Source organism: Kwoniella newhampshirensis, chromosome 4 (genome assembly GCF_039105145.1).
Source record: "Kwoniella newhampshirensis strain CBS 13917 chromosome 4, whole genome shotgun sequence".
Taxonomy (NCBI): Eukaryota; Fungi; Basidiomycota; class Tremellomycetes; order Tremellales; family Cryptococcaceae; genus Kwoniella; species Kwoniella newhampshirensis.
The window spans coordinates 428,489-444,701 of record NC_089958.1 but is presented as its reverse complement, the minus strand read 5'-3'; the positions used below and the strand labels follow the sequence as shown (position 1 = coordinate 444,701).

General features: G+C 50.9%; 4 protein-coding genes across 4 annotated transcripts; 1 reads left to right on the top strand and 3 right to left on the bottom strand.

The window, feature by feature from the left end:
• Window positions 1-118: 118 nt before the first annotated feature.
• IAR55_002161 (uncharacterized protein) lies at window positions 119-3,165 on the bottom strand (the record flags this gene model as incomplete). The annotated part of the gene is made up of 14 exons (XM_066945278.1): window positions 119-189; window positions 278-403; window positions 510-577; window positions 644-689; window positions 777-796; window positions 857-867; window positions 970-1,118; window positions 1,197-1,259; window positions 1,321-1,401; window positions 1,490-1,661; window positions 1,788-1,966; window positions 2,077-2,130; window positions 2,194-2,236; window positions 2,356-3,165. The coding sequence occupies 14 exons, from the start codon at window positions 3,163-3,165 to the stop codon at window positions 119-121; spliced, it is 1,893 nt and encodes a 630-aa protein (XP_066803967.1).
• A 505-nt stretch (window positions 3,166-3,670) lies between these two features.
• Window positions 3,671-9,147, bottom strand: IAR55_002160 (uncharacterized protein; the record flags this gene model as incomplete). The annotated part of the gene is made up of 12 exons (XM_066945277.1): window positions 3,671-5,811; window positions 5,866-5,939; window positions 5,993-6,165; window positions 6,224-6,406; window positions 6,464-6,526; window positions 6,590-7,154; window positions 7,200-7,461; window positions 7,519-7,618; window positions 7,683-7,834; window positions 7,894-8,665; window positions 8,723-8,864; window positions 8,912-9,147. 12 exons carry the CDS (start codon window positions 9,145-9,147, stop codon window positions 3,671-3,673), a joined length of 4,863 nt encoding a protein of 1,620 aa, XP_066803966.1.
• Window positions 9,148-9,918: 771 nt separating this feature from the next.
• IAR55_002159 (uncharacterized protein) lies at window positions 9,919-13,012 on the top strand (the record flags this gene model as incomplete). The annotated part of the gene is made up of 5 exons (XM_066945276.1): window positions 9,919-9,995; window positions 10,061-10,981; window positions 11,044-11,916; window positions 11,978-12,030; window positions 12,102-13,012. The coding sequence occupies 5 exons, from the start codon at window positions 9,919-9,921 to the stop codon at window positions 13,010-13,012; spliced, it is 2,835 nt and encodes a 944-aa protein (XP_066803965.1).
• Window positions 13,013-13,198: 186 nt separating this feature from the next.
• Window positions 13,199-15,943, bottom strand: IAR55_002158 (uncharacterized protein; the record flags this gene model as incomplete). Its single annotated transcript, XM_066945275.1, has 13 exons — window positions 13,199-13,440; window positions 13,512-13,829; window positions 13,910-13,997; window positions 14,050-14,095; window positions 14,154-14,379; window positions 14,447-14,583; window positions 14,648-14,742; window positions 14,799-14,910; window positions 14,963-15,046; window positions 15,109-15,179; window positions 15,249-15,401; window positions 15,498-15,589; window positions 15,688-15,943. 13 exons carry the CDS (start codon window positions 15,941-15,943, stop codon window positions 13,199-13,201), a joined length of 1,920 nt encoding a protein of 639 aa, XP_066803964.1.
• Between the last annotated feature and the right edge of the window lie 270 nt (window positions 15,944-16,213).

Here is a 16,213-nt window from a genome sequence, read left to right as displayed (position 1 = left end):
ACACAGGGGTGTTATGCCTGGGAATTGCGCATATGGCCAGAAATCCTTACTGAAAGTGATTCTCCTGCTCTGGGTCCCCAACAATCTTCTTGTGTTCAACGCCCAAGCTCCCATTCTCTCATGCCTGTTTTTCAGTAGCAGTGTCCGTAATTCTTGTGGCCCTGCTCTCGGCTTGTCCAGTCTCCATAGCTATGAGGGTCACAGCAAATCAGCAGAAGAGCCATGTCACTCTTACAAGATCCCAGTCTCAGAGCGAGTCACGACTGAATACACGTACCATGGAAAAATTCTGGATCAACCTTGGCAAGTCGCTCCAGGCTCATTGATTGTCGATGTACAAAGATCGAATCCTGGGCGAAGAGGATGTCCATCTGTTCCAACGATCTACAGGCCGTTTCGGGATCTATGCAAAGTAGCAAAGTGTCAATTTTACCGTTGATACCACGGATTTTAGGACGGCCTGGCGTTGCTTTGGAAATACCGAGTCGATGGAGAACACCAAGACTTACAGAGGAAATAGATGTATGGAAGTCCTAGCACATTGAGCACACAGAAGAGAAGGAATGTCCATTCACCGCTGAATCCGAGTTTAGCGACCGACCGGTTCTCTTCAGGGCGACTTTCGTGTAACATTGTGACTCACATGGCGTTGAACAAGAATGGTGTGATCTCGGTGACGATCCCGTTTCCTATCGGAAGTCACACGGGAGGAGGGATCAGTAATCAGATCAATTTTGTCTGTGGTCTGTGAACGACACCTCAAGTCTGTTACTCACCGATGGACCACCCAAGGACACTGACTGCGCCGCCTTTAGCTCGTACGAAAAGCGGGAAGATCTCCGTGGGGTACAGCTACGGGACCGTCAACTGCCATTTGCAAATGGGCATCAGCTTTTTTATCCCCTTTACGAGCCATGAAGCATGTTGTCCTGGAATCTGAATTTCATCCGAGTCTATCCCATCACTCACCCAGGACGCTCCGAACGTGGAGGTGTAGATGAATGTGAAAGTAGCCACCACTGCTCCCCACTTTGCCGTATCTGTGCCGCTTGACATGACAGCATACCTAGCCCCGAGGGTACAGAAGGCAAGTGAGATAGCCATGATGACAGCTCCCCCTACAAAGGCGGTCCCAGCTTCAGTGGTTGTGTCTGCCAGAGGGGTGTCAAGTTGCAGCCGAGGAATACGCTACTCACAATACAGTGTGACGCGGCGACCTACTCTGTCGAGGGTGAACACCGCGACAAGGACGGACAACACTGCGGGTGAATGGTCAGTGAGGAGGATCGAGCCAGCAGGGATGTGAGGGAACAGACGTACTGTAAAAGATGTTGTTGACCCCGGATAACCAATCAGCTTTGTAAGGTAAGTATCCTGCCGATTGAAACACTGTTGGTGCGTCTGCAACAACAAGGTTGGGAGTCAAAACCATGCCGCAAGACGGTTCGGCCCTCGGTTTATGCTCGACCTAGCAATGTCGACAACTCACAGACGGTGATGACTCCGATACCTGTGAGCTCCTGCCATATCTGCAGGCCGATGACGAGCCAGGTCCTTCTCGGTAGATGCATTTTGGAATCCGCCACTCCCCAACCGAACATCATGGCCATGTAGCCATTTTGATCTTCCATCTTTCGTTCGACGTCGACAACTTCCATGATCTGGAAGTGAGAAGGGATGAGCTAAGAATGTACGCTTTGGCCCGGAGCTCCTGGAACTTGGCCACGACATTTTGTGTCGCTACACACGCGCAGTGAGGGAAATGGTGGCAGGAAACTCGCACTCACCGAATACATCTCCTCGTTCACCTTGTCGTCATCCAGATCCCCGTCTTCAGTCCTGATCACCGCCAGGACTTGTCTCGCGTCGTCTTCTCTTCCTACTTTGGCTAGCCATCGTGGCGATTCAGGGAAGAAGGAGAACAACGAGAGGAGGACGATCAGGAAGACGAGTTGGAATGCGAGAGCTAGACGTAGTATTGAGGCGCAAGTCAACGTTGTATGATCGCAAAGGAGTGATGTCGACTGATGGCGAAGAGGTGCCGCTATTTCAATAGTACAATACGATGCCACTCACGGAAACGCCAGATGAAAGACTGAGATCGTCCAGAGACGTACTTGAGTCCGAACTCTGGGCAAAGGGTATACATCGTCAGTGGTTCTCCATATCCTTCATAACCATTCGATCACTCACCGAGCCAATATGCGAAAGCCAATCCTGCGATGTTGAGGAAGAACTGGTCGGAAATACCTCATAAGCTCCAAATCTACCGACGACTGGGGAACACCTCTCAAGGCGTCAGATGCATCCAAATACATCTCGTGGTGCCGCCAGCTCCAGAACAATCGTACTCACCTCGAAAGCTAAAATAGCGCCTCGTCCATTGTGTTCCGCCAATTCACTACTCCAAACCGGTATGATAGCGTTCAAACCTCCCGTCCCGAACCCACTGATCACTCTAGCTATACACATCCACGTCATCCCCCCAGCCGAAGTCTGCAATGTCCCTCCTATGGTGGCGATGATACATCCGAACATGACAGTTTTCACTCTCCCGATCTTATCTCCCAGATAACCAGCCAACATCCCGCCGAAGATACTCCCCGCATAGTAGATGGCGACGATACCCCCGATAGCTGCTGAATCGCGGGGAGTGATCGGGGACGAATCGACTCCCATGAGTGATTTGAACTGATCGTTGTTCACTACGCCTGACATGACACCTTGGTCATAGCCGTAGAACATGATGGCTAAACCACCAATTGCCTGGATCGACCACATCATCTTTTTGCCCCTCAGAGGGAGTTGGAGGGAAGGATTGTATCCACCAGGAAAGAAGCGAGCCCATTTCACAGGAGAAGGGGCGGGGAGAGAAGGCACGAACACTAGTCTACCTAGGACATCGTAGGTCGGCCCGTGTGTGGCGAACGGCGACGCAGTGGGGTGTGTGGTGGGAGAGATGGCCAGAGAGACCGCGGAGTGATCTGGGGAAGATTTGGCTTGGTGGTCGTTGTCATCCGGGGAGATTAGGGTAGAAACAGAAGCCTTCGTTTTAAGCCTTGGGTCGGAGTCGTTCGTGGGAGGGACTAATGTTGCGCTCGAAGTCGTGATTCGAAGGGTGCTTTCGGGGACAGGGAGCTTTCCGGAGATAAGGAGAGTCATCATGCCACAAAGATGCAATGAGAACACTGTTGGGTCGTTGATGGAAAGACTACACAGCTCATAGGGCTATAGCTTGTCCGTGGTGAGAAGAGCTGGAATGAATCGCTGGTAATATGGTGCTTATATTAGCAATCCTGAGCCCCATGCATCACCTCGGAGCACGATCCTTCAAAAGACAGGATGCTGGAATGTCTGCGGCAGGATCATACAACTTGGGCCCCTTCATTCCTTTGAGCCTAGTCCAGATCAGAATGACGAGCTCGTCCCAGACAGTCGCTCTGCAAAGTGACGCAGTGTGTAGGCGATCGGCAGGCCGTAGTGCATACCAGTACCACGGGGCGCACTCAAATGGGGGTCTGCTCTTCTAGAGGTCGAATACTAAATCCAGTTGCGACTCAGATGAGCCGAAGATGACAACTCATACATGTGATGATACAACGTCCTGAATTACTACAAGACATTTACAGGTCCACATCCAGGATACAATCACAAAAGGTACAGCTGTCGCTCACACCTGTCTTCCCATTAACCGGTAAACGTCCGCAACGAGGTACAAACTTCCGCAACAAACAACTAGTTTTTGCTCCCCATCGCTGCTTGAAGCAACGGATCTTCGTAAAGCTCTGTCCACGCCATCCACCCCTGTACCGCCAATCTCCACTCTCCCCCTGGAGCCTACAAGTACCCTGGCCACTTCTGCTGCGTCTTCCACAGGGACGGCTTTGATCCATGGCATTCCTTCTACCGGTGTCGTGAACTCCACGACCTCCACCTCGTCACCCTCTTTCAGCAATGGCGCCAAGACACTCTCCACCGTCTTTCCTGGTGAGGCAGACAAGGATATCACAAACCGAATTTTCGGTCGAGGCACTATGTTTAGTGATTCGATATAAGCCCGAAGCGTGCAAGCTGAGTCCTCGTTATGCGCCCCATCTACCAAGATTGGTATCGTCGAGCCAGAAGCCAGGTCCGTCCATTCCAGCCACGAACACCTTCCAGCCCATTCACAGTACATGACTCCAGTTTTTATAGCACTGTCCGATACAGCAGCCAATTTCGGTTGGATTCCTCTTGCGCGGGGGTCGAGGCGAATGGTATGCAGAACTGTGAGAGCTAAGGAGAGATTATCGAGCTGATGTTTGCCTGCAAGGCTCAGCTCCGTGTCCAATGTCGGCTGGATACCTTTCGTGATGGATGGGGATTCGAACGCAAGAGGAAAGGGAGTCTTGACGAAGGTTGGGCCTGGACGTCGGAAAGGCTGTAGGGATATCGGCAAGCTGTCCTGCCCAATAACCTCAGATCTGAGCGCTTCTATCACTCTCGCACCCTTCTCGGCTGCTGTTCGGGTAGCCGTCAATACCGCCTGGGGATAGGTCTGAGGTCCAACGATGAGCAGTCCACCTTGAACCGCGATTTTCGATTTGACTTCGGTTATCTCTTCGATTGAGTTTCCGAGGAAGGTGGTGTGATCCAATCCCACGGACGTGAGGGCCGAAGCGAGTGTGAGCTCGGGTGGAATGATATTCGTAGCATCCTTCTCGCCTCCCAGGCCACATTCGATGATCATCACGTCAATGGGCGGCTGCGCACTGTTGATTATATCGTATGCAGCAGCTGTAGCGACCTCGAAAGTCGTCGCTTCAATTCGAGATTGACGGTTGATGCGCTGGATCAGGTTGATGGCCTCTTCGTAGGTCTTTTGAGATGGAGGTTGCCCGTTCAGCCGAATCGCGTCGCGAGGTTCGACGAGATGAGGCGAGTTGTATCTGGCAACGTTGAGACCTGCAGCTCCTAGACACGACTCGAGGATGGCGGACACCGATCCTTTGCCGTTCGTACCAGCCAGGTGGATGGCGGGAACGCCAAGAGGGCGTAGGGCTGTCATGACGGCCCTCATGCGCCCAAGACCGAGATCAAGTTTGCCTAGGCCGTTCAAAGATTCAGAACTTTGAGTGTTGACAGACGCCGTCGTGGACCGACTTGTCTGATGCGCTGGAATCGAGGTAGGTAATGATCTTAGCTGTTGATTCTGGCCGCTGGTATGACTTCGGTCATGAGCGAGTTGTGAATGTCCACCGTGGTGTGACTGCCCTGATGAGAACCAGCCCTTTCCTATTTGGAGAGGTGGCGGCTGAGCTGATAATCCCATGTTATGGGACCCTATAATGAATGGCTGAGAGGAAGCTTGAGGTGGAGGAAGTGGCAGATTGAGCGGATGACGAGAATCATATGGCTGAACTCGATGCTGGTACTCTTGCGCTTGATATGCATCTGACCTTCCTCGTGAATAACAATCTTCTTGTGGGTAGAATGACATGCCGTAACGATTCGCATTGGAGATGGGGGCTGAAGGGGGATGGACCGGAACCCGCGCATTATTGACACTTGCTTTAAAAGACGATTCGACGAGGACAACTCTCGAGGGGATTTCCTCGCTGGTGGGATTGAGCAAATCATTCACGCGAAGTGGAGCGGTGTGTATTCGAGAGGGTCCGAGGCTTTGGCGGGTGTGATCAGAGTACCCTGCTCCATCAGAATGGACAAATGGACGAGACGTTGTCGCTGGGACGCGATCATCAACTGGTCGGCCATGAGAGGCGTCAGCAGATTGGAGATCTGATCGTCGCACATGAGTGTAATGCGGACGAGCTACGACGTGATAGTCCGTTAGTCACACGTTGACATAGCGGTTTACAAGCTTACCGTATTCGTTCTCTGCCAGTTTGACCTGTGTGGGCCGGAAGTCTATGTGTGTCCATGGGAATAACGCACCCACTCTACATTGCTGATCAATATCGTATCGCAATTGAGCAATATGGAGGAGACTCACCCATCATCGTCATGCACAAGGACCTCTTGAGTGTCCGATCTTGTTTCCGTCAAAGTGTACTCCATTGATGTACCGCCCCTCATCCTGATCTTGATCCTTGTGCCTGGAAGGACGGCGAGTACTTTCTGCCTAAACGCTTCCGCCTTCTTTTGCTCAATCTTTTCCTTTATATCCTTTATGTACATACTTGTGTCAGTCGAAATTGACACTCTGCGTGAGACATGAACTCACAGGATTGTGTTGGGAACAGAGAAGCTCAACTTTGATATCCTTGACAATGGGAATATCCGCACCCTCCCCCAATGGCTCTTCTCCTTCGGTTGGCAGCAAAGGTGTTTCGACCTCCCATATCTTTAGAGAAGTCGAATCGTCAGTCCTGGCACATGACACATGGAATGCCTTAGGACATTTGCCCTATGAAAATACGAGTCAAATATGCTTCAAATCGGACGAGAAACACGATCGACTCACCTTGGTACACTGAATCTTTGCACCCGTCTTCTGCAGTTTTTTGTCCGAGCACGCGACACATTTCTGGTCGTTGTAGACAATCAGTCCCAAATGATAAGAGATACTTCTGTGTCGAATATAGCTTACTAAGCTCCACCTTGCACTTTCTATGTTCTCCGCTCCTATCACAAAAGTCTTCAATACACCTGAGACCTCCCTGTCCTCGATACCAACTCCAGGCATAGCAAGCGCGCATGAATGATGGGCCCGGACCTCCTCCGTACGCGGCTTCCAGATACATTTCACGCTGTCTGTCGGCTCCCAAACAGGTAGCAGATCCTTGGTCTCCAGTCCAGGACATAGCAAGCAAGGGTAGATCGTATGCGCTTTAACGATCGACAGTCTAGGCTTTGGCCGACCAGGATTGAGATCAATGACTTCTTTGGGTTTCTTTTTCCTTATGACCGGTACCTTTGGCTTGATATCGGCTTCGAACGATGACTCTTCTATGTCGAGAGACAGACTCGCTTCGGAGATCTCCACTTCTTGAGTGATGCGGGACCGCTTTCGTGGCCTTTCAGATCCGTCGATGATCGGTCTCTTACGAGCGATCTTGAACCTTCGTTCTTCCTCGATCGCCACAAGAAGCTCTTGTTCACCCATGAGGCGCCGTTCCTCTTTAGCAAGCATCTCGTCGACATCGATATGCACACTATACTTATATCAGAACCATTTTCTCTGTTATTGACAGACATACCTGTGATTAACACATTCGCACGCCTTTGCCCTTCTTCCCAGTTCTACCCATGAGTCTAATGCGAAATTGACACTCTCCGCACAATTGAAACCCATGTTGAAGCCGGCGTGATAGCCTCTTGGATAAGTGATCACAAACTCTCCTTGATTGTGGACAAGCATGTTGACATTTACCCCATCCTTGGCTAAGCGCCAAGGAGATACAGCAAAGGATTTGTGGCGAAGGAACTGATCGCAATTTCTCGCTTCCTCGGGGAAATAGCCTGGTTCGAGCGTACAGTCAGCGTACCCTAAGTCAAAGAAGAAAGATAGTCACATACCTTGTAAGATCCTCTCAAACTTCTCAGCTTGCAGTTGTGGAATAGCATACCAGAACTTGGGAGCCCCAAAATGAATATAATTGATCGAGAAAAGGTCCATCTGCAATCAAGTCAAAAGTCAGTCATGCGAAGCGTTTCATTATAAGGGCATTGGGAGAGCTTACATCCTCTACATGCCATGCGAAAGAAGCGCCCCACATTCCGAAGTATAGATAGGGAGTATTGACGCCAGGCAGATTGGTGAGATCCCACCTGTTGAGAAGGTTCGGCAGGTGCGCAACATTCCATGGCGTTTTTTCATCCACAAACAGCGAGCCTGCGAATTGCCTTGACGTGAGCGTGGTCATCTCTGCCAATGCACGCACTACGATTCACCTTCCATGTCCGCACCGTACCAGCTCGGTTCCGCAAGACCCATATTTTTCCAGAATTGTCGTTCCAGCGCCGCACAAGCCTCAGGCGTATAATCTTCCGGGCTTGTATTGTCAGGCAGCCAGCTCTGGCATGGTTTGAAAGAGCTGTACCACGGATCCACCGGATCCGAGTCAGGGGTTGTGGCGATTGGATCCGGAGACGAGTGGGGTGTTTGTTGAGAGGAGGGGTCGAGGGGTGGTACAGAGTCGAGGTCGACCATATCCACGTCGAGTTCTGGACCTGTTGGCATCTGCTCGGAGCTCTCTGTCCCGTTGATGACGACGTTGGCCGCTTCTTCCTCCCTCCTTGCTGCTATCCTCGCTCTTTGTGCTTTCCTTTCTGCGGCAACCTTCTTTTTCTCGATCTTCTTCAGCTTCGCCTGTTTCATCTCCTCTTTGACCCGTTCTATCCTTTCCTTTGCTTCTTTTGAATCTCTGTTCGTAGCCCTGTCACCGTCTTTCGGCCCTGGTCCTTTGAATTTCTTATCGTTACACTTTCCGTACCACTCTTTGACTGAAAATGGTCGGTTCTTATTTTTGACGACATTTGCGATGCGGAACAGGCCAGTCTGTCCAATGAAATTCTGTTGAATGGGACTCCGTATACTGACCTCTGCAAGGGACGTCTTTGGTATTGGAGGGACCGACGAGGACCATGAAGAAGGAGGTATGACTTTCACTATTCCGGAGTATTGACCCCATGGCACGGTCTTCTTAGCATAGCCCTCGAAATCCTGAGCAAGTCGAGCAATCAGTACTTATTACAGGTGATCTATTTGCATAGGACTGACCTCAAACTCTTCAAGCGTTGGCTTGAAGACCGGTATTCCTCTCGAGCATTGTGGATCATCTTCAGGTGATAACCACCCTTCTCCTGGTTGTGGCATACCTCGCGCTGCTGCTGACGGATTGGCATGGTTATTGAGGGGGTAGCTAGACGTACTAATCAGTACGACACCAACTAAGAGCGGAACACTCACAAATGGTCCGGCTGAATGTATTGCGGTCCGGCCATCGCTGACCCAATCACGTCTTCCCCGTCGACTTTCCCTGCTGTACCATTTTGCTCCACAGGCCTGATGTCCGGGTGCCGGCTTTTTCGCCCACTGGACGTACCAGCCTGAGTTAGACTATCTTCGTTGGCCTTGGGGGGAGTTGTAGGAGCGCTAGAGGGAGGCAAATCCACCACGATCTGGTCCTCCATCACCTCAGACATCTTGTGTCTTCGGATGACCCGCTCGCTATACGCGACTTGGATAGCCGTAATTGGGCGGTAGGCAGCGTTATCGAAGCGATGCCCACCTGTGTGGTCTACGCACAGAGAAGGGATGTCGGCGGGATGGTGATTCTTGGAATGGAAGGAGAAGGGAGCAGAAGTGGAGATGTGTGACACAGACAATGAGCGGCGAGCGCATGTTTAGGGTGAGTCGCGACGGGATCAAATTCACAATCCCAGAAAACACGTGGTAAACAAGAGCACTAGATCGTTTGTGGCAGTCAATTACATCCCTCTCTCAGTGGTCACAGGCAAAGGGCAAAGTCGATACGGACCAGACAGAAGCAAGGCATAGACAAGGACGTTCTTACTGCGACTTATCCTAGAGTAGGAGAACTGTCCCCATCATTGTATGTCATCGACATCTGCGCGTCTCCGATCCCAAATCCCTCCTGTCCGAGCTCGTGCATTAACGATCGGCTCATCCGCTCGAAATTGTATTGTGGTGTTAGAGCGATACGCGAGAGAAAATGAGCATCCGTCTTGGTACATTTGGTGAGATAAAGATCGAGAGTGGTCCCCTTGGCTGCCTTTCACTATTGGTCCGATGACTCAAGGCGAATGTGCGCATCCTTTGTGGCCCTTCCTTTGGCCGGAACACTCCGCGCTCAGACAGACGACCGCTTGGCTCTGTCATTTGTACATTTGCGTTCCTGGACAATCTGACATACTGATCTCTTGAACCATTCGTGACGATAGACTGGTGCCAGAATGCCTCTACCGATCTTCCTGCAGCCCTTGCTGCTCGTCGTTTACTACCAACAGCGTTTAAGCGAAAGAATACTGCGGTGGTTCCAGGGAAACAGCGAGCAGTAAGTCTTCAACCGATTTTTGAAAGACTGACATTCGGCAGGATGTTTGGGCCGGTGGAACAGGCTGTGGCATTTGTGGTGATCGCTGGACTGGGTGAGTATCTACAGAGAGGCCCTGCTAACTTTCGTTCAGCGATGCAAACTCCACCATCTTTCTGGGCGCCCACACCTGGAGTTTTGGTCGCACCACAGGTCGAAGCCGTACCTCTTCATCAGGCTGAAGCGAAGGTCTTGTCGAGTGTGAACGTCAAGAAAGGACAGACGAATGGGGAAATAGACAGCGCCTCAAGCGCGGAAAACGAGACCACACAAGATCCGGGTCTCACACCCGCTCACAGCTCTGGGTACATCAATGCGACAGCTATCCTAATCATCCTTCTGACGCTCAACCTTCTGCAAGCTTTCGTACCGGCAGATTTGAAGAAAAGGCTGAAAGAGTCGTGGGACATTTTCTGGCCACCATGGCAGGATCGGTCGAGGCCCAGATCGTCATTCATAACCAAAGACGCTCCACACTTATTGCAGTCACCGGACCCGAGCGAAATGACGGTGATATCTGAGAAAGTGGAGATGGAAAGAAAGTCTGCGCAGAAGGGAGAAGATCCTAGCTCTTCTATGCATATGGTAGAGAAGAAGGACATACAGATCGTCGAGGCGGCTAGCATACGTACCACCGGGGATCGGGGTCCTGAAAAGGAGCTAGAGAAGGTGAGAGAGAAGGTGCGAATAGCTACCTCGGAAGATAGGAAAGAGGTTGAGGACAAGACAGAGGAAGTGATCAGGTCACGCAGTGAAGACCGGCGCGGATCTGAAATTTCAGACAAAAGAGCAGTGGAGGGAAAGCGACCAGATGATGTCAGTTCAGGCAGACACGCAGAAGATGAAGTGACGGAATCAGAAAGAGCACGTAAGGTGAAGAAAGGTATATCAGCATCCAGGAAACCTTCAACTGAGGAGCCTCCGTGAGTCGGAGCGTTGCGTACACCTGACTTGGCAGCTTCACTGATATACCGATGATTTTCAGCCAGTCGATCAAGGACAAAGGCAAAGAACGAATGGAAGGAGAGCGTCCCAAAGATGTATGTTCGGCTGCTAAGACTGATACTGTCCAGAAGGTGGAGGTGAAGGAGGTGAAAGAGAAGAGCAGACCGCGACCTACCTCGTTCCACACGGAAATTTCCACTCCAAAAAGTGTGAGAAAAGACTCAGCCCCATCAGCCGCCGAAAAGATGCCCAAAACCTCTCCATCTTCCTCGGATATCGAAATCAACCCGAGCGACCCACTCATGTCAGGCGACTATCGACCTCTAAAATCAGCTCTCAAGAAGTCCAAGAAGAAACCGCGTCAACACAAGAATATCCACCACAACTTTTTCATGACGATGCGAGGATGGCGTCCCGCTCTCGTTCCTTTCCCACATGGGTATCATCCGAAGCCGAACCACGCTAGGAACAGTCTCTGGTGGGATAACATTCCGAAGAATGCAGAACATATTATGACTCCACCTCTGACTCCCAAAAAGCCGGCCGACGATGGGGACAACGAAGAAGGTAAGAGTGAGTCTGGTAAAGAGAAAGAGAAAGTCAAGGAGAAAAGTAGAAAGGAAGAAAAACCGAAAGAAGGAGACAAGGAGAAAGCCAACAGGTCGATGCCGAAAGCCACTGTGGGTGACAAAGATCAAATCAAGTCGAAAGAGCAGACCACGGACAAGGAGAAGGACAAAGAAAGATTGAGGGCCGAGGCAGATGCAAAAGCGAGAGCAAAGAAAGAGGCCGAAGCGAAAACCGCCAAAACTGGTTCAACTAGCGCTGCATCGTCATCGAGCTCAAGACCGTCAGCATCCGCAGCAGCTTCGGCCATTGCAGAACCGCCCACTATCCCACTCAATCCTCAGATGTAAGTCGAGATGGACTGACTCAATGTGATTTTACTGAGTTTGAGATTACTGTTTGTGCAGCCAGAAAGCGACCTACGTGTCGCAGGCTTTCCTGTGTATCTTGCTTTACTACGGTACGTGAGACACTATACTCCACTGGTCGAGGGATACATGAAGCTGACTATGAACACACCGGCCACAACAGTTCATCAACAGCTCGGTTTCCTCCTCCTTGTATTCTTCGTGTGGCAGTTCATTGACGCGCAGAACAGCGCTCAGGCTCGGATGGCCGCTGCAAGATCGACCATTTTGTCTTATTCCGCTGCTGCACCGTCGAGGTCGGTCGATGGCTCGGAGAGAACACGATCCAGCTCAAAGGCGAAAGATGAAGATGGGGTAGAGATGGACCCTGCTATGAAGACGAAGCTGGAAGCAGCTAGAAGAGCTAAGAACTCCAGTGAAGAGAGGATTATACGCGAGACGGAGAGGGATGCCACTCGACCAGGATCATCTGCCCAAGTAACAAGCGAAGTGAAAAGCACTGCGGCTGAACAACCAGGAGCAGCCTCAGCTGGCCGGACAAGCGGCACACCCCTGGAGTCCAAGGTGGGATCAGTGTCTGAAGATAGTGTTCGAGAGGATCTCATGAGACAGCTCAAAGAGATGGACCTGATAGTGAGGAACGGACGCAATGTTGAAAAGCCGACTGAAGAAGAGAAGCAGGGTTTGAAAAGTGCTGAAGAGAAGCGGAACGCACTGAGAAAAGCTTGGTCCAAGTTGACAATGCCATCAGCGGAAATGCTCAATGGTCTGCGACCTGACGAGGCCGTGAAGCCAGAGAGCAGAGAAGTTGAAATCAAATCTGTTTCCAACTCTGTTGCTTCGGTGCCACCGGACTCCGAGAAAATGATTGAGTTTAGGCAGCAGATCAAGGAGATGGAAGCCTACATCCTCAGATATCGCAAGATTGATGATCCAACCGATGAACAGAAAGTCAAGCTACGCAGAGGAGAGGAGAAACGCCATCTCATGAAGAAGGAGCTGGTTGAAATGGCTGAAAGAGCAAAAGTGGGAAGCAGTGGACTTAGTCCAGAGGAGAAAGAGAAGCTGGCGTAGGGCAGAGAGAAATAAGGCGACAGATGCTCATCGTATGGATTATCCTTGCATGAATGTATGTTACAAAGAGTTTGATATGACGTACAAATGCGGGATGCTAGCCGGAGGCGGTCCGACAACGTTTATACCGCTAGAACATTGTTGAACAGATGATATACGGGAGACCTTCTTGATAGTATGAGCTGATCAATGAAGGAAGTCGAAATGTCTTAAAGATCTCTTCTTCCTCCCCGCAGTACAAGCCGCCGTCACTGTCACTGTCTTGGTCACGGTGAAAGTGCCTCCGCTAGCTGAAGGCGCATTGGTACTCGACTTGGTGCTCGTGATGGCCGACGTGACTGCGGAGGACGTACCGGGCCCGCCAGGTAGGGTGAGGTTATATACGGAGAGTGTCGCTGCTGGACCGCCACAGATCTGCTTCGAATTACCTGTAAGAGTCAAAGATATAGTCTCAATAGGCAATTCACCGAGGCAGAGACAAAGAGAAAGGACTACTCACCACTGCAAGGTGCATTGCAGTAAGACTGAGGCTGAGGTACCCCTCCTCCGTTTGCGAATGACGGACCGCACATACATACACGTCCGAACTCCAATCCCGCTAGTGGTTGTTTCTGCGCAATACAGTAGTTCTTGCACCATTCAATGGTCATCGGATCATAGCTGATGTAAGATGCAGCGAGTGCTCTACCGCCATTTCCTTCTTTACGACAGCCAACATGCTGAGGGTCGGTTACGCCTGGATGGTTGACAGTAGTCGAAGAAGGGTTGTAGAACAATTCTAGTTTACCGTTACCGCCGCAAGTGAATCCAGAAGCACCTGAGGATCGATCCAGTTCACGCGACGATCAGCCTTTGCCTCCTCCACCTTGTGCCAATGCCCGTGGTGGTGAGACTCACCGCTACATGGCTGTTTACAGTGAGCATCAGGGTACATGAACGCTGCAGGGTCCAACCCAGTGCCACATTGGCAGTAACTTCCAGAGATCTGCGTCTTTTCGTCAGCATTTGCATGTCGCTTGGTAGCTCTTCACACTCACTAAGGCGGAGAATTGCATACCCCACTCCGAACAGTAGGTCTGACATCTGGGAGTCAAATATGTTGTCAGTTAAGAGAGTGGTGCAGATGTATCCAGTCACTCGCCTGGCAGGAGTTAAAGCCGCATCAGTGTATTGGATCACGTTTAACAGAGAGTTTTGACCTCCCTGACATCCGACCCTGCTCCACTTATTTGCCGGATAGCTGGTCAGTGATGGAAGGGGGTAATCACTTCCGGTGTAAGTGAGCGATCCATCCTGTCCCGTGAGCCCAGAAGGTAGACCGGGGTTGGAAACAGGTGGACTACATGTCGGTTTGTTGCCGGATGACCCTTGAGGCACACATATGGGTGTCAGAACCTTACTGTAGCACCGTAAAATTGGGGGGACAGAACTCACAGGGGATATTACAACCCGGGAGGGAGGGGAGCGCCACACCATCTTGGATCGTTTCCAAAACACCACGAGCCGGTCGACAGGCAAGAGCGGCTGCATTGTTCATGTGTTGAGCCAGTACAGGACAAGCAGTCATTGTCCTGATTATCGTCACAGATACGAATCAGCTTGAAAACCAGGTACAATTTCGTTAGTCGTACGTACATTTCACCTTTACCGACACAATTAGGATCGTTCAGCGCTTGGTTGAGAACGGCAGTGTCCCAGCCATTGACGAAATCAGCGTGCAAACCGTAGCCCTGCCAACGGTGCCGTCAGCAACATACTCGTCGGTCAAAGGCAGAGGACCACTGACCGTGGTGTCTCCGTTGGCCCAAACCAGGTTTCCCTTGAGAGGAACTCCAGGTCGGAGATTGTAAGTCTGCCATACGTATTCGAGCATGATGGCGGGGAGACGAATCGGGTGACTACAAGGGTAGCGATTCAGTAAAGCCTAATTTGAAGTGGCGGTTCACGCACGATACTGGGCAGGATCCATATTGAAGATTATCGGTGAAGGCCATGTGGGATCCATCAGGTTTGTACAGATTAACACCGTCCCAGCTGAGCAAGTGTGAATAGTTCAGCTATTCCCTTGTTTGAACTGCTTAAGAAGGTCAACTTACCAAGGCGGGAATTTGATCGTGGTCGTCAGACCTTGAGGACAGTCGGTGGCGAAGTTGAAGTCTGGTCCGGCCTGTGTTATACCAAACAGGAATGAGGGAATTCCTAAAGAGCCGGTCACGATGAACTGTAGCAGACTCACTTTGTCACCTGTTGGGGATGAGAAATGGTCCTTAAGGCAGATAAATCCTTGTGCGGGCGCCGGCAGGTTCGTACTGGAGGAATCTTTGGCGTTGGGATTACCAATGACCATCCTCAGACCGGGAGGAAAAGCTTTGACGGGAATGTCAGGTTTCTGAGATCGAAGCATTTGCAAGTCAATGTCAATGTCGATGTCCCGATCAGTCTGCCACACAAAGCAGGAAACGAAGAGAGGAAAGTCGCGACTCACATTACGAGCTAAGAAATAGTAGAACCTGGTGCCCGCTTTCAAGGGGGTGAAAGTGCCATTCGTCTCTTTCCAGAACAACTGTGGCATCCAATCTGTCCTCGGCTCGATCAGCTCGGCTGCTGTCATACAAAGGTCCAGCCCAAGGCAGACTGCACTTAAGAGCTAGCGGATAGATCATGACTCGACTCACAGTTACTGTTGTCCGCCTGAACAGCAGCAGACGAACAGCTCGAGGAATCGTACAGATTATAGTTGTAATTAGCACCGAAATTACTGCCTCCCAAGATCCTGTGTGCGTGTGAGGAGACACCGTTGGGATTGATTATGGGATCAAGACGTTCGGTAATGAGAGTGTACATCGTGTCGAGATGCCAGGCGTCGACAGCCTGTGCCGCAGCTTGGTTGAGGAATCCCAGCAAGGGAATAAGAACAGTGAGGACGAGCATCTTGCAGTACGGTTTTGGGACCGGGGTGGTAGAGAGTATAGTATCGGTGACAAGTTGTTTGGCCGAAGATGATCAATATACCGGTAAAATGATAGTGATTACAAGATTCCAGATCTTGTATAGGTCTATGCAGATCTAGGGTAGATGTTCTGGAAGAAGGAGTCGTTTGCTGTGTGAGGCTGTCACTTGTCTGGAAGTGTGGGGAGACCAGAAATATCATAGGCAGGAACCCCTACTTATATCGATTGCATTGTTACAAAAATAGCAGCC